The sequence below is a fragment of the Corvus hawaiiensis genome, chromosome Z (genome assembly GCF_020740725.1).
Source record: "Corvus hawaiiensis isolate bCorHaw1 chromosome Z, bCorHaw1.pri.cur, whole genome shotgun sequence".
NCBI classification, from domain to species: domain Eukaryota; kingdom Metazoa; phylum Chordata; class Aves; order Passeriformes; family Corvidae; genus Corvus; species Corvus hawaiiensis.
Genome location: NC_063255.1, coordinates 47,124,803 through 47,143,139, shown reverse-complemented (window position 1 = coordinate 47,143,139; position 18,337 = coordinate 47,124,803). Strand labels below are relative to the sequence as shown.

The window sequence follows — 18,337 nt, the reverse complement described above, 5'->3', positions numbered from 1 at the left end:
AACTCTGAAAATGCCTGTACACGTAAAACAAGCAGTCAGGCGAGTTCAGCGATGCATATACATGAAGGCACTGTGATGGTACACATAGAATGTAACCTGCCACATCTCTGACAGAAGCAACAACCCCAGTCAATACATTTAGATGATTTTTTATTTTGCATCTCTACTTACTACTCTGCATTCTGCACAGTTTATATATAGGGGTTGGATTTCTTTTTTTCATTGAACTCTTTGTTCCTGTATTCATAGTGATGCACTAGTGTTGAATCAGAAATGTCTTGCTGCACTGTCTTGTTAATACAAAACACATCTCCACCCTCAGTCTTCAAGTGGAAAATAAATATTCTTCATAAATTCTTCAGCAAACCTGTTTACAAAGTAAATCCTATGTCTCTCAGAATCAAAACTTGTGTTTGTACAAAATAAGTTCTGTTCTTCTCTGAGCCATAGTCTCCCTCCATAGCCTTCTGCAATAACACCAAATCATTTCCATTCCTGGTTTCAGACATCCAAACGTCACTCACTAATTGCTCTAGGCTGCATGTACTACAACCCAAAGCATCATGTTTCTTACTCATCTTCCATCTCCACTGATGTCATCTACCTTGCCCTTGCTGGTTCTTGAACATTAAAACTAGCCGAAGTATTAGCAAAAGCAAAGTACAGAAGAGGTGGTTTGAGAAGTAGAAATTGCAGAAGTTCCCTGCACTCCACCATTGCAAAAATTTCTCTCCTAACAGATGCAGGTCCTCTCAGATTTTCCAGAATTAAAAAAGGACTAAATAATACCTACATACATTCTTGAAGGCTTTGCTAATAAAATGGCAAAGAAATATCTGAAAACTCTCAGATTAATGTCCCCTTATTAGCGATGAAATTTAACGAAGAATAATTCAGTATATGCCACAGTGCTCAGATGGACACCTAGACACAAAAATCTGTGTCTAACCTAACTGAATCTTCATTGGGATGCCACTTCTCTTTTGAGACATGAAAGTATCTTTGTAAGGTCCCTGCTTACAAATTCAGTTGCCATAGCTTAATAGAGTAAATGAGTTAAAAAAAACTATGTTTGAAAGAGAGACTAGTCCAAAAGCATCACGTGGCTTAAACTGGCCTAAGCTAACACATATCATCAACATTTTTGATTTCATGGATAACCTCACCTCAACTTTCACAATCTACAAGATCACCACGCATGGAAACTACCAACTGTGTCTGGTACAAATGCAAGGATATGTCACTTCAGCTAAGGTTCAAGTAGTATTTCCTGCTGGCTGGACTGCAGCCTTTAATCATAACTTAAATAAAGCCTTAGTCCTGTTAAACCTTACACTAGCAGTTCTAATGGGGCCAGGAGCAAGGCTTCACATCTTGGAGAGGACAAGGCAGAATTTAAATCCCCTGCTCACTTTCAACTAAACCTTTGTTTGTCAAGCAGGCACTGAGTCTATAAATTAATAAAAGCTCTAGGTTTTTTGATATAATTAGTTCTTGCCTTTTTTTAATATTGGAATGTAAAAGACTCACATCTGTCTGTTTAAGACAGAAAAGATTTTTACACAGGATAGATAAACATCCTCTTTTAGCTCAATACTGCTCAAATTTTATATATCATGCACCACTTTCAGTACATCACTCTTTGTTAGGAGACAACCTAACAAAATCACTGTACATGAGCAACCACCCTCATCTAGTCTTTATCAAACCTCCACATTTTACCTGCAAGCATCTGCTGTGCATCCATAATAAATTAAATTTCCAACATTGCCCACCTTTTTGCAACTTGAAGATTTAATAATGCTAGCACTTCTTTCCCAAAGGAGCAGGCTGTATGGAAATGGGGGACTTTACTCAGGTATCAAGTTTTAGTCACATGTCAGTCATTGCACCCTTGTTAAAAACGCCACTACCTCTAAATAAAATAACAGCATGTGACAACACTGCACCAGTCTGAAGAGAGGAATTGTGTAATGCTTTTTTGGAACAGCACAAGAAATTTAACCACTGAGAACATAACTGATTAAACTAGAATTTGGACAGCACTCTGAGAACCCCATCACTGTCTATGCAAAAAGCACTCGGAGGTTTTCAGGGTTGATTTATGCAGTGGGTGTAATCCAGGTGCAATCCCACTTTGCCCTCGAAGTGAGACACTAGATATGGACCAATCCCGTTCTTGAAACTATATAAATGCAAAAATGTTGTGCTGCATCCGTTCCTGTAAGGTTTAACCCTAACCAGCAACAACTGCTGACCTTGTTTGGCTGCTGAGGACCTGGAAAAAACAGTTTAAAGGAGCTTGGATTTTTTAATGGATCTGTTGACAGTAAATCACTCTCCCAGATAACACATACCTAATATGGAAAAATTCTGCCCAGGTTTGCCTTCTATTGTCCCAAATTGCAAGTTTGAGACTGAACAAGTTGCAGGGGCAGGTTGGTAGTAAACAGGTCTACAGTGATTGGCTATAAACTGAGGAAGGCAGGAAAAAGTACATTTAGCACACAATTTGGGTTGAGTGGCATCTGGCATCCTGCCTTTCTCATACTTAGCAGAGCAGAGTCAGTTCTAAATCAGATGGAGTTTTGCAAGGGACTACCGCAAAATAACATCTCAGAGATGCAGTCATGCAAGAAATGGGTCCCAAAGAAGAATTTGCTTTGCTGTCCCTAAGACAATTATCATCCTTCCAGATTTCTAATGCTTAGTAGGGTTTTACTTAGTAAAATCGTGTATTTGACTTTGTCTGTTGTTTCACCTGGCAAGAAGATCTGCAGTCTCTTGCCAGTTGATAGATTTACTAGCGTTCAATCATTTTTCAGGATGTTCAAGTTAAAGTCATTGTTTTTAGCACTTACAGCACCTGCTACAAGGACTGCATATAGGCAGTTTTTAACCCCTTCTCTGTTTGTCTGTACTCTGTTGGACTAGGCAGCTCAAGGCCAAACCAGCAAGGGAGCAGATGGTAAACTTGCTCCTGCCTCATCTCCTCCTGGGATGGCACCACTGATGAAGAAGCTGGAAGAGTGAGAACTCTTCCAGCTGTCCGTGCTCAGGTCCAGAGGGAGCTGACAAGTCCCCTCAAGAAACAGATTTCCACCTCCTTCTGAAGACCTGTGGCTAACAGTTATTCTGCACATGGGATAATCACTCAGCAGAAGAAAGCTGTTTTAACATGCTCTTTATGCAATAATGTTGTTCTGTTTGTGCCAATTCTATGTGCTTTGGCAGGAGTTGAGAAAAATTATGGACACAGAGCATGACAGCATTCACTGGGAAAATGGAAAAAAAATCATTTCATCATGGATTCAAGTGTAATCAATTTCATAGTTAAGGCTGTACTTACACATCTTGTCTTCACTGCTCTGATTTACAGGTAACGATTTATAGAAGCGAAAACCTCTCTCCTGGTACTCTCCTTTGCCTTTCCATGTCCAACAGTACTCATCTGACAATGTGAAAGTAACACACAACTCCCCAATTCTAGACTACACTGGCTGAAACCACTTCTTTCTGGTTTATCAAGAGAGTGCATGGCCCAGTTCATGTCCTTGCTGACTCATGCACACAGCAAGGTCGCTGCACGCTCTCTCCCATGACACAACTGTACCCAAAATGGACCTGAAAAAGCATTTTGCCTATGGCTGCAGTACACTTTCTCATGTGAGGGTGCTTAGTTGGGTTTTTCTGAATCCTCTCCCAGCTGTATGTCGCTTCTCTACCTACTGACTTATGTGCCAGCAGGACCCCGAGGCAACGCACCACACACGCCCCAGCTGCAACCTCACTGAGCCAGGCCTGGGGGCCACCCCCAAAATGCCACCGCCCCTCCACTCCGGCCCAGCGTCCTACCTGGCATCAGCTGCGCCGCTGCCTCGGGGGTGGTGGTAGGCGCGGCGTGGGGCTGCTGCTGGCTGGAGCTGACCTCAGGGTCAGCGCTCACCGAGGGCGAGCCGGCCACCTCGCCACCCGGGGCCAGCTGTGGGACGGACGGGAGGGTCTCCTCAGCGGCCGGTGGCTCCTCCTGACCTGGCAGCTGCAGGGCTGAGAGGGGGATGCTGATGGGTTTCCCAGCGGTGGTGATGGCATTGGAGCTGGTGGCTGGCACCTGCAGGGCGGCCACGGGGCCACCGCCTGCCCCCCCGCGCCGGGGAGGCCAGGGGTCCCCGGGGCGGCCGCTGCGTGGCCATGCGGGGCGGGCCGGGCGGGGAGGCGCAGAGGCGCTGCGGGTCGGGGTCGGGGCCCGCGGCCGGCTGGGGCACGGTCCTGGTGGGCCCCAGGCAGGAGGGCCCAGCCGGGGGCTGCGGCTTGGGCTTGGACATCTGCGTCAAGGCCAGGGCCGGCCCATCGGCGCCGGCCGTCAGCTCGGCGTTGGCCACTATATAGTAGTCCTCGGGGAGCTCCTGCTTGATCTTCTTGAGGAGCACGTCGCCGCCGCCCTCGTCGGCAGCCTGCGCCTGGGCCTGGGCAGCGGCTGCCGGCCGCTTGCGGGGGCCCGCCGGGGCACGGTGCGGGTGTGGCTCGAAGTCACTGTCCTCGTCGGTGACAGAGGACTCACAGACCATGTCGAAGAGGGTGGCCTCATCCTCGTACTCCTCCACAGGCTCGCCCAGCTCTGACGGTTCGCTGCAGTAGGAGAAGTCGCAGGAGTCACGAGTACGGGTGCAATCCAGCTTGGCCTTCCCCGTCCGGCCTGGGTAGCGCTCCAGGGGGCTGGCCTGTGCCTCTGACGGCACCCCCAACATGCTGGGGCTGTCCGAGTTGAAGCTGCGGCTGTCCTGGAAGCAGACGCGCTCCTGGGAGCCAGCCCGGCAAGTGGCGGCCAGGGGCCAGTGGTAGGCATGGCCAGCACTACAGCCCCACATGGCTGTCAGGTTGCCGTGGGCCCCCTCTGAAAGCAGGTGCTTGAGGTTGGGGATGAGGCTGCAGATGGTCCCATGGCTGTGGGCCCAGCTCACCAGCTTGGAGAGATTTTCGGAGGAGGTGTGAAGGCAGTCCTCCATGGTACAGGATCAACAGTGCCTTGCCACTGGGAAGTCAGCTGAAGACACGGTTCAGATCACAGGGTCCTGGCACTCGTGGTCGTGTGTTGCCAAGCTCATATTTACTGCTCACCTGCAGAGAGAGAGAGCAAAACCCTGCTCTTCAGCACTCCCAAAGCATGACCACATTTGCACGGGCAAATGAAACATTTGTCCGCTCAGCTAAACCCATTTCACTCTTATCTCATGCTCTTCAAAACATGTCTCAAAACTATGCCTGGTTATAAGCAGCCTCATTCCTCATTCTCAGGAACATCCCTGCAATATACAACTGAAGAGAAAACTGATTTTCAAACAAGCCAGTTCAGTATCAGTGGCAAAATGACTAGAAGCTTAAACCTCTGACAAAATATAAAAGCAGTCCAAAAGATGGTGATTGTGTGTTGATACCTAGGAAATTAAAATTAAAAATACAATTAATTTTAAACACCAGTGTGGCAATCAAGCACCAACTTTCATTGAATCTGAAGAAACGATAAAGTTTTACATAATTTATGTACATTTGTCAATTGAATCAAATATCTCCTTTTCAACTGAATTTGAGAGACATCAAAAGGAAGGTTTGGAACTTGAGTCTTCAAATACAAGGAATAAGCAAACAAGCTTAGCCTTCACTGTTGTATACTGATAGTCATCAGTTGCTCAAAGGCTTAAGAGACTCTTAAAGGACCTACAAGACTTAAGCCACAACCTTCCCTCAACTTTGAGATTTAACATTTTGCTTTTTTTCATATTGTCTGTTTTCCGACATCTAAATAATTATTCAGTTCAAGAAAAGCTTTTGCCATTTTCATCAAAACTATTTAGAAATTTGCAGTACAAGATGACAGCAAAACCTGAGTGTCTCTCTTTGTATATACCTAATGACAGAGAAGTCATCTCCAGTGACCTCAGGCAGCTAAAGTATCTGTGAACTTCTGCTCATTTCTGCAGGTCTGTTTGGAGGCTCTCCCTAACCCTCTCTCCCCTGTGCTTTGTGAACATGACCTGCAAGTCTTGGAGTTCCTGTTGTTCTCATTTCACTTTTGTTTTCATATAGGCAAAAAAGCGCATTACATTTTTCCCAGATGAAATGCAGCATTCATGGCAATGTTACACCTCATTTTATTCCTTGTCCTCTTCTATACAAGCACTTTTGGATGCAAAATTAACTGTGTCAAGGCTTAAAAAGACAGCCACACGGTGCCTAACTGCCCCTGGGGAATGCCTTCCCCACAACACAATCAACACAAATTACTACCTGCCTACCTAGTTACTCCTCAGTGTCACCTGTCACCAGTTAGCTGCAGATAATCTCTGTTTGCTCTGTGCCAAGGGAGGTGAGGAGGCTGTGTTTCAATGATTTTGCAGCCTGCACATCCCTGCCCACTCCCGTTCACGAGGCAAGGGTTGGTCTGTGGATACCAAAACTGCAAAACTGGAAATAAAATAGACAAGTAGTACTGCCTACGATCTGCCCCACAAGGCTCCTCCCAGGTCTTTTCACCTCACGCACTGTGAGTCTTTGGTGCGGTCAAGAATGGACCCAGCATGGGAATTTCTAGAAACTTTGCAAATTTCTAGGTATTTTTTCAACATCTTTGAAATTAAGCATGGAGGGAATGAATGAACAGGAGGAAGCACATCATTAGGAAATAAAATTGTGTAGAATTCAAGCTTGTTTTTGCAGTAGCTCAAGCCAGAGTGCATGCACAGAGAACAACTGCTACAATAACTTGAATTCTAGCCCACATACAAACAGAGACTTCAGAGCATCAGCTGCAATTCAAAGCTCCTTGCATGACCAGAGCATCTGTGAATAAATGCAGAAGGTCCCCAATTTGCAAGTCTTTTAGGCACTGGAGAAGACTTCCCTTTTCAAACATTAAACTTTTAAATATCTAAAACTTCTATTTTGTTACATTTTGTTATTTGTTTTAAAGCTTTTAAAGATTCACCATCATTCTTAACAGGGCTCAACACACCTGGGGCATCCATGTTTCTTCTGAGAGACATATTCAAAGACAGGTTCTTACAATGTATCCTGCCAAGAAGAAACACCAAACGACAGGAGGAGGAACACCATACTCATAGCAAGGCAAAGAAGAAATCTGGAAAGTGAACAGGGGAAAGGAGGGAGAGCTAAAGTCAGAAGCTGCATCAGTGTAAACCTGTGTGGTATCATAGAGCTGCTCAGTTGCCACACAACCAGGAATGTATCTTGGGAAGACAGAAAGCCATGTTTGGCTGAAGGACCATTTTCCCCTTAGGGAAATGAGATAAGGTCTGCCACTGTCTGACTGCCACGGTCAAAATTGTTTGTGCAGTTACTCAGAAGCACCGTGTCTTCAGTTTGCCAACTAAAGAGAAGTTGCCAATGGCACTTTGGCAGGGAGAGACTCATGCTGTAGAAAGCACGGCAAATGCATCATTATGTACCTGGTTTCCTGAAGAGGACCTTGTCTGCTCAGTCAGACAGCATGATCCTGGATGACAGTCTGCTCTTGTTATCTAAATCACATTTTAGAGATTATGTAAGTTCTTCATTCAGCCTGGCAAGATCTGATAAAATGACTCATGCTTAATAACCTGATAACATGATAACTCTGAAATCATACAGTAACTAGCAAAAACATGCTGTAGCTTCAATGTGATCTACACTTTTAACTGCATTACAGAAGCCTTAATCTTCCACAGCACTTTTCTGCAGTTCAGAGCCTACAGTTCAGATACCTAATTCAGAGTGAAGCATATTTGGGTGCTGAATTCACTGCAGCTATCTGGACCCAGAAGACAGAGTCAAATTTTAAGGCTTTTTTAGATTTTACAACCTCATTTATAATGTACCACTATAATGACTAATGCGTACAGAATGTGTGATGTGCAAGAATGTGCTACTATTGCAAAAACATGCCTTGAGATCTGTTAGTGCATTAAGGGGGACATAATTTGATTTGGGAAAGGCAGTATTTTCTGTATCCAGAACCGAGTTTTGCCATAGTAGGTCTATTTGATGACCAAAGGGCAATGAAAAGTAGCAACCTTTAAAGAGTAGCCCTTTTCCATGTTTTAGGATGGGACTTGTCTTAGCTACATTAATGCAGACAAAATTCTTCCTGGTTTTGCACAGAGCAATAGCAAGAGACCCTTTGTTATGATGCAGAGAAGATGCACTGACACCAGGCAAGTCCCAGGAGCAAGAGCAGTTGGTAGCTGTCCAGCATGACCCCTTTCCTTTATCCCATAAAAAGAATGAACAAACAACATTGCAGAGCAGAGATCTGGCTACCTCAACTACATTTTCTCTTCTGGCTCCTTGCACATGAAAGTGATAGAGTGGAGTTTTGGTTAGGACCTTGTGGAAGGTTCCTCAGGACTAAAAGGGAATTCTGTGATATGGCTCCCTCAGAAAGGAGGCAGCAGAGGTGAAGATGCAGTGAAGGAGCTGAATGCAAAAAAAATGGGATGATGCACAGGTTTAGAGTGGGAAGTGGGTGTCCTCCAGCAGTGTCTGTACACTGGAACATGCATTTGATGGACCTACAGCTCAGGGAGGGTGATGTTATATTTTATTGTAAAGAAGGAAAAAAATCTTGTTGGGATTCTGTCTCACAGAACCCCAGGTAGTTAGCAATGGATTTCCTTCCCAGGCTAATGTTAGATAAGTCAATTCAGACTAACTTGCATCACACATATCTATGTTTGAAATTTTATTAACGTTACTGATTTTTAGTACTTCCATGCTGATTCTTTTCCAAGGGAACAATATAGCCAGGACTACAGTAACAGTCCTCTTGGGATATGATGCCAAGGCTGATACTTAGAATTTTCTAAAAGTTCAAGGTTCTCAAGTAAAAATACAATACAAAATTTACTTCTGTTAATAACAAAAAATAATTGTTCTAATCAGACAGCTGTATAAAAACTAAAACCCAAATACTAAAACATTAAAAGACAGGTGTAAAAAGCCCTTCATTTACTAATTTTACATAGAATGGATGTCAAACCAATCTTACAGCAGCTGAAACCTGACTTTTAAGTGTTTCTATGGAGAAGCAATGTTTTATCAGCTTCTACATTCAAAAAAACTTTGAAAGCAGTTGGGCTCTGCTTTCTCATACTTACAAAAGAAGCTCAGAATATTTTAAATCCTTTTTGTTTTCAGTCTCTCCACCCTGTCCAAACTTACCAGGCTATTACTCCATCACCATCTGAAGGGGAAGCATTGCTTCATTTTTTTGAAAGACCTATCTTTCCATACTTAAAAGCACTGTGTATTAAAGGTTTGGCCACCACAGTCAATCTCATTCAAGATTTTAGCTAATGGACAATACTAGGGCTTCTCTTATTACTAGCATTTCTTAAGCCAAAGGTTTTGAATTGATAAATGACTGAGGTCAATAACAGCAGAAATCCAAATTCATCCACAAAGGCAGAGTAGTACTGAAGTCCCCACAAAGTCCTCCTGCAGTCCCACAGGCCCTGCTAGCCATCAATCCAGGATCACCTGCATATTGCTCTTTCACAAAGTACGATGCTGAAGTAAACTCAGCAGGAGCTGCAGTCTTGCCCAGATAGCACCTCCAAATGCTGGGGGCCCCAGCCATGCAACAGAGCATCCAAAATCACACCACTGGTAATCACCTTCTCTGCTATCTCCTTTGAGGGGACCCTGCTAACAGTAGAGTTGAAACTCAGCCTCTTTGCCCCAGTGCTTTGATTTCTTCACTAATATTGCTCAGGAGGTCATCAAGATGACAAAGGACCAGGATGGACAACCAAAACAGACCAACAAACTGGAAGGAATGGGAATAGGTTAGTGCATTTTCCCTGATTTTTGACATCTGGAGTACAAAACTTCCATGTCAACTCAAATATTATTGAATTTACTTTCTGCTTGAAATAAGGACTATGAAGCAAGAAGAAGCAGAGAGAGAGAAAGCAAGCATGTCAAAAACAATGGCATCTTATAGACAAAGTATGAATCAACTAGTTTAACCAGTTCACCGTGGGGGGAAAGGGTTGACTTCTACCTCTGATACAAACTGTATATGGCTCCTTTTACTTAGGAAGACCTGTTTTTAATTGAGTGTCTCTCCAGGAAACAAAAGGGTATACATTACAGAGGAAAGGCTCACAAATCCTGGCAAGTTTTGCAAGCCTGTGAGGTAGTTTGGCTATGTCATGTATCCTTAAGCTAGTGAGTAATTCCTCCAGTTATGCTCATATGTGACTGTTCCTTAACACTTTCATACAGTCTCTGGATGGTATCTTCAAGGGAAAAATAACCTCTCACCACAAAAAAATCACATCTCCAACTTATGTAAGCTTATGCTATTTGTTCATGTTTTAGCTCTGTAAGAAATTATTTAGAAATAAATAGGGATACACATTAGAAACAGAACAAAACCTTCATGCTAATTTGCCACCTCCGCAATTCTAGGATCCCAAATTCTACATAAATTCAGTCATTTATGTGTAGCAAGTGCCTTCCCTCTAGTGTGTCTCAGAGATTTTGTGCTTAGATTTTGGGCTTTCTGAAGTCAGCAGGAGCTGTGCTGCTGAATAAGCAGGCTTTACTCTCAATGAACCACAATTACAATTCCTATCAGTAACAAGCAGCACCATGCTTTCCTGAGAAAGGGGCTCAGAGGGTAGTAGGAAGGAAAAATAATGCATTTGTTTCTGGGCAAGTAATGCTGTACTTCATTCAAAAAAATGTCATGGTTGTCTGTCACATTTGCTCCACAAGGCTGCAGTTCCTTCTAAGTTGATGGTTAGTCTTCAGGATGCTTTCCTTGCCAAGTGTGGCACACCTTCAGCTGCAGCTGTCATCACGGCAAGCCAGAGCAAAGCGGCAAAACCTGTTTGCTGCTGAAACTCCTTCAGCTGGCTGGGACAGCATTTGTGGGTTTCCTCACCTTTTCATGTGGAAGACTATCACAGGATTAAGAGCCTCCCAAGGGCCTGCCTCATTCACAACGTAAAATGATTCACCCATTGACAGCAGAATTGACTAAGGAACAGTTTGGGGGCTCGATCCTTAATCTGAATGTAATGCTACCACTGTTTCTGGTTTTGTAATCTTTTTCCCCAGCACCTACTAAACAGGGGCTACATGAGCCCTGCTCTTGCACAGTGTGTCTGAAGGGTCACAGAGAGACCAAAAGAGCACCAGGAGAAGCAGGTGAAAAGGGAGCAGAACAGATGGTGCAGGAAACCTGGTCAATCTGAGCAAGATCTTGTCACGTAAGAACCTCTCTTATTACCTACATGCCAGTCTCAGTTAAGCTTCCTGAGACTGACGTGTTTCTCACTCCTTTTTCCCCAGCTCATTGTGATTCTTTTGGTAATTCCTCAGACATGTTAATTCCTTATCATGAATCCCCAGCCAAGCCAGCCCTTATGCTGGTGCTTCCCTGTCCTGAGCTTCAGTCCTCAGGAATATAAGCCTGATTTGGTTGTTCTCATTTGCAGGGTGCAGGATCATCAGAAGAATGGTACAGAAAGGCACAGGACTTCCTTGGAAGGTTCTTCCTTCCAAGGAACAGGTCAGAAAGGAAAGTGACCTGTACTAGTTTGAAAGCAAACCAGTGAGAGACTTGAAATCAGAACTACAATTTAGTAGGAAAATTAAAAATAAATGTAATAGTACAAAAACACTGACAGAGTCAGGATATGACCGGGCACCCTGCCAAGGCAGGGTGGTGGTAGCAGTCCAATTAAATGGTGGCTGCAGTCCTCTTGAGATGATGTGGTTCTGTTGAAGCGGTGATCCTGCAGAGGGGTCTGGTCTTCCTCAGAAGGTCCAGTGGTGGTTATGTAGCTCCTGTCCTCTGGGACTCTAGTAGGTAAGGCTGACTGTGGTGTTCAGAATCTCAGATTATATCCAGGTAGGAATGCTTGGTTCCTCCCCCTGGGCGGAACATCTCACAACGGGATGATGTAATTTATGAGTCATGCAGTGAGGCTTGATAGCCCATCAACAAAAAAAATATCTCTCCAGAGAGAGTTGTCAGGGATGTGTCATGGAAGAGATAAAGAACACTGCCCCACCTGGTTTTAACAGATGGTGATAGAATACATACTCTTGGTTACATCTTACACTGTAACCTAAGACATAGCTTTCTCTAGTTCACAAATGTATCTGAAAAGTTGCTGAGTACCTACAGCTCCAGAGAAGTCAAAGCACTTGGCAGTGCTATGCTTCATCTTTTTTACCCTGTGTCTTCCTTACTCATGCCATAAAGAACATGTTCTGCCAGGCTCTTCACAGAAGCTCTGTGGCACTAATGTAATCCTGTAAAATATCAACACTCTACACTACTTACAACTGAGCAGTGAATAGCTGAATGCAGAAAAGATTTTAGGATTTTGAAAGCACCTAATAGAGTAAACATAGTGATAGTGTTTACATAGTGTAAACATGGAAGACAGAGAAATCCTGCTTGTTCACTTCAGTGTTTAGCAAGCACAGCCCTGAAACTTTCTCTCAAAGCCTCAATGAAACTCATTTTCTTAATAAAGACACTTCTCACAAAGTGAGATCTGCAACAAAGACCTGAGACAACAAGGACTCTGTTTCCTAGCTTAAAAAAACTGTGTTCCTTCAGATTGACAAATGAAAGCAAATTTTAGGACTAGCAGTTCTGTGGACCGACACACTGTTGGATGAACTGTCCAATAACCATTATGTGCCCCTAGGTTAGTGAGCAGAGAAAAGTGTGGCAGGACCAAATATTTTCAGTTGTACTCATGGCTTTGTCTACTAGCAGCAATGGAGGTGATGTAGCAAGGATGATCAGCGCAAAATCTGTCCTGGCTTTCCAGCACTTGGAAAACCGTATAACTGCCATTTGTATGAATTTGGCTCTACCTTCCACTGAGGTTATAATGAGTCTGACACAGAACTTTTCCACATCTTCAAACAAAACCCATCCTTTTCATAAAGTGTCTTTCAACAGCAAAGGCAAAATGAATGTTTCCACCTCTAACATTTTTACTGTTGCACTGTTCCTCATTCCTTGAACAGAGGTAGGACCACTGTTGCACAGAAAGAAACAGTTCTTGTGGTGCAGCCAAGCTATCCACCATCAAATTTGCTTAGAAGACTCCACTGAGTGCAGTGGCCATTGAACAAGGTCCAAAATGTCTTTTCTGTGATGTTGGACTTGCCCAAGGAATAATGTCACTGCAACCACTTCCCTGGATGGATGAATTTTGGAGAGGCTAGATAGATGGGCTATGGCCAATTGGATGAGGTTCAGCTAGACCAAGTGCTGGGTCCTGCACTTTGGCCACAACAATCCCATATAGTGCTACAGGCTGAGGGCAGCGTGGCTGGAAAGCTGCCCAGTGGAAAAGGATCTGAGGATGCTGGTTGACAGTAGCTGACCATCAGCCAGCCATGTGCCCAGGTGGCCAAGAAGGCCAATGGCATCCTGGCCTGTATCAGCAATAGTGTGGCCAGCAGGATCAGGGCAGTGATTGTCCCTCTTTACTTGGCACTGGTGAGACTGTGCCTAGAGTGCTGTGTTCAGCTTTGGGCCCCTCACTGCAGGAAAGACACTGAGGTGCTGGAGCGTGTCCAGAGAAGGGCAAGAGATCTGGGGAAGGGTCTGGAGCACAGGTCTGATGTAGAATGGCTGAGGGAGCTGGAGCTGTTTAACTTGGAGAAAAAGATGCTCAGGGGAGACCTTTTCACTACAACTCTACAACTCTTTGTGTAGCCAGGGGGGTTTGGTCTCTTCTTCCAGACAAATAGTGAAAAAATAAGAGGACATAGCCTCAAGGGGTTCAGGTTGGACATTAAGAGTTTGTTCACAGAAAGGGGACTAAACATTGCAATAGGCTGCCCAGGGAATTGATGGAGTCACCATCTCTGGAGGTGTTTAAGAAAAGATTACATGTGACACTTACTGCCATGCTCTATTTGACAGGGTGGTGTTCAGTCAAAGATTGTACTTGATGATATCAGAGGTCTTTTTCAAACTAACTGATTCTGTCATTCTGTGGTTTTGATTTCTGTTTTTTGAAAAGCCCAAACTGCTTCAAATATGCCTCTACACTCACATAATTATTTTATCGTTGGTTTTGATAACATTTTTTAGCTCAGTCACCAGTACTTCAATCCCTTTAGTAATCCAGATTCTGTTGCTTTGAGTTCACATTTTGTCTACCAAAACGTAAAAACCCAAGAATAAGACCTCTTGCTCCATTTTTCTCAATCCAGTATCTCTTGTAAGTGCTAGAAATTCCTGCCTCCACTTTTAATGACTCCAACCTGTGTTTTATACAGAGCTGGAGTGATCTCCATCACTCAGAGCAAGCTGGGCAAGGGGCTGAGGTGACAACAGCAACACGACTTTCCAGAGAAAAAAAAATGTCCCTGGTTTTGCTTTTGCCAGAAATGTGTCTTGCAATAACCAAGCAGGGGCTCTCAGGTACACCAGTACTCGATGCAGAACCTCTGGTTTAAAACTTGCTTTGGGAAGAGGCAAAAATGATAGTGACAGGGAACTCTGCATCCAGTCAACACTTTTAATAGTTAAACAGCTCTGCAGAAGCAGTACCAGGGTGAAGACCTGAGATTCACAGTGCCTCCACAAACTTTGTCAATATGAGTGTCAAAGGCAACATCTGCATAAATGTGATGGGGACAACAATGTACATTGGTATACCATGCAACCAGTGCTACATCACATAGGAGTACTTGAGAAGATGCCTGTGCATCAGGATTAGTAAAACATAACAGGGAGTTTTGCTGTAGCCTCAAGTCAATCTTGGTCATCTCTCATGTTTTATTATCTACGTATTCAGCAAAGATATTTTTAAAGAAAGAACATATCTTCTGAGAAAGCATTTCTGAAAAGTATATCAACAATAAGATTTTAAGGTCCTGAGCATTTGAAAAAAACAGTCTATATTTTACTGAAGTTACCAGGGAGCTTTTCTATCATGGATTGGTTATATTGTGTTGTTTATTAAAATTTGTTCCAAAATTGCATCTGCCTTCACACCATTTCTCATGATGACCTGAGACTAAAATTGCATTATATCAAAGATGCTAGGATTTGTCTCAGCTTGTAGTTCACAATCATTCTTTAATGGAGAGATCACACCCCGTGTTGGGAAAATGTTTAAAATACATAATTTCCTGAGTTTACAACGAAGTGTGTGTACCCTCTCTAACTTTAGAATTACAGTGAGAAGAATCAAGCACACACAGCCTGAAGGCAAGATGCTTTCCCTGGCTTTTCATTTTCCTAGAAATTATATTAAGAGAAAGTCTGCACATGATTTACTGAAAATAGGAATATTAACACTGACTTGCACAAAAATTATGAAGTCCAAACTCTCCCATCTTCTTAGAGGGAAACCAATTCCTTCACTTCCAGCCCAAACAACTTAACTATTCCATGCTATTCCTCACAAGCAAATGCAAGCAGCTTCTGTGGATGAAAGAATTTACTGTGCCAGATTTGATTTGTTATTTTTATTTCTAGGATTTCTTTCATTTCAATCAATTGAAAATTGGAATAGTGCTACTATAGCAATATTGAAAACATGCATTACTTGCCTAAATAGTGCCAGTGAAACAACACTATTAACCTCTTATGAAAAATGGAGGTTATTTCCTACAGAAATTAGAAAAATTGTAGAAACTCAGCATTTCTGTATAACGATGAAATTTACTAGAATTTAACAGTTTAGGTTTTTCCTTTTTTTAACACAGAGATGGTTTTGGATGTTAAACAATTCTCAAAGGACTTAATTCTCAGCAAGAAAAACTTCCTGAACTGTCTTTACAGTGTGCTTTTTGAAGTATCAACAATTATTGTTATCATTGAACTATTGGCATTACTCTGAGGTTCTGTCCTGCAGCTGCTTTTTAAAATCTTTAAAAAAATCCCTCCAGTCTCAGAGAAAAAAGTTATTCTTGGCAAACAAACTTGAAAAAAATACAAGAAACTTAAAGATAGCAGATTATTCCATGAAAAGGCTTGTATCCAACTGTGCACAACAGAGCATAGGCAACTGAGTCCCTAAGAAAAGTTCCTAGAACTGACTTTGACATGATGTAGAAAAACCAGTGATATAAAAGCTGCCCTAGAAATGAGCTAGCAAAGATTTGCATTCAAATGTAAACCAGTCAGAAATACACTTACATCCTGTAGCTGACAGCCACAGGACAAAAAGATTAGAAATGCTTCACTCAACTATGTGCCAAGTTTCCTTTTATCCCTAGAAACATATCTAGCTGTGTGCCTCTAACATGATATAATTGATCAATTGAGATTAAAATGAAAATTAAACCGAGATTTAAAACAGATTACATTTCAAGGTTAATGAGATGAGTTCCCTGAAAGTATGCAGAGATCGATGCCTCATGATGCTTATCCACATACAGGTGAGGGGTTGGTGGCAATCCCACAGGACAAGCAGCATGACCTACTGTTCTCTTGATGGAGAAGGTGGAGAATGGGACATTCAGAGACCTGAGGGACCGAGCCCACCCAGGCCACTCTGCATGCCACCACAAAAACTTGCAGGTCTGAGTTCAGTGGGGCTGAATGTACGTGGAAAAGGTCCCTTTGACACTGGCTGGCTTAGTCAACCCAGGCCCCAGTTCTCAGAAGCATTTATGTAATCAAAAGCAGTGAATGGGATCTTCAGAGGTCTATGTAAACTAAACATCTATAAAATCTCACCCTGAGGGTCTGAAAACCTGACAAAGCTTTAACTAGGCAAGTACTGGGACTTTGGCCAAAAGAGCTAAATGTCTGTTCTCAAGTAAGCGCAGCTCTTTTTAACATCAGTGCAGGATTTGGCATGTACAATATGTAGATTTAGGGAAGGTGCGTGATTAAGAAACAGAGACAAACTCCAGAATGTTCAACTGGCATGCAATAGACTTTGGAAGAAGAGCTCTATCTATTATGGAGGACCCTCAAATATTACGAACTCTCACTTATTTCCTCTTAGAGATTTAAAACCCAAAGTGTAGCCTTTGGATAACTGAAGTTCAAAACAAAGTGCTACACGCACTGCTGAATGTTTGGCAATGCAAGTGAAAACAAGACTGAATAAATCACAGGACCAGTAAAGTGGAAGCAGGTGTGTAAGAAAAAACATTAATATATTGTTGCATGTATTATTACATTGTTGCATCACATGCCTTCATTAACCTGTGGATGCCCCATTCCTGGAAGTGTTCACGGTCAGGTGGGATGGGGCTCTGAGGAACCTGATCTAGTGCACGGCATCCCTGTCCATGGCAGCAGGGGTTGGAACTAGATCTTTAAGTCCCTTCCAACCCAAACCATTCTATGATTCTGTGATTCATTAAAGTCTGTTCCTATTATGCTTTATTAGTACTGAACTTATTGCACAAAAATAGATGAGGAAATTCCTTGCAAAATTACCCATTTCTGTTCATATTGGTTCATTTCATTAGAGTGAGAAATGGCCCTAGACAAAATGCTGCTAGTAAAAATAGCTGAATAAAAGTAATTACAAGCAGGATAGGAATTTATTTTAAGGTATACACCTCCAAAGCAAACCACTAACTTTCAAGAAATGCATCCTGACAAAATTCTTAGTCAAAAAAACAACAAATTTTTCCACCTGTGATGCTCCTCTCCTCTCTTCTCCTCTCCTCTCCTCTCTTCTCCTCTCCTCTCCTCTCTTCTCCTCTCCTCTCCTCTCCTCTCCTCTCCTCTCCTCTCCTCTCCTCTCCTCTCCTCTCCTCTCCTCTCCTCTCCTCTCCTCTCCTCTCCTCTCCTCTCCTCTCCTCTCCTCTCCTCTCCATGCCAATTAAATAACAGACAATCAACCAAAATATTTCTTAAAATACAGTAGGTTTCAAAGAAAACAGGTGTTTTACTATATCAACCTGACAGTGTTTCCAACTAATTCTTTCTTGTGGTTGCATTTAGTCCAGCCTTTCACTAGAGTTAGTAGAAAACATACAGGCTTTCCTCATTCAAAAAAAGGGAAAAACCCCAACACACCTTTATCCTACAAATACAAGCTGAACTGTCATACCGTATAGGCATGCCAGAGATGTTGATATCAATATCTAACTCTTTCTAGATATGAATAACCTATAATTAAAGACAAACACTGAAAAACCTGCCAAGAATAGCTGAGGACCACACTCTGGGTAACACAGCGCTTTCAAACATACTAATTATTAATCTAATCTTTGACAACGTTTTCTGCAAGGACATGCACAGATTAGATACCCATTCATTCGACTGTGTCATGGAGTATATTTGCATTTAAAGCCAGTCAGATCTCTTACACACAGC

The 18,337-nt window shown here is 42.8% G+C and overlaps 1 protein-coding gene across 1 annotated transcript in view; it reads right to left on the bottom strand.

The window, feature by feature from the left end:
• The window catches only part of KIAA1958 (KIAA1958 ortholog), a 53,399-nt gene that overhangs the window by 17,685 nt on the left and 17,377 nt on the right, over positions 1-18,337 (bottom strand). The window contains 2 exon segments of the mRNA XM_048290657.1: positions 3,856-4,148; positions 4,150-5,118. Of these exon segments, the coding sequence (XP_048146614.1) occupies positions 3,856-4,148; positions 4,150-5,006 (1,150 nt within the window). The 5' untranslated portion in view covers positions 5,007-5,118.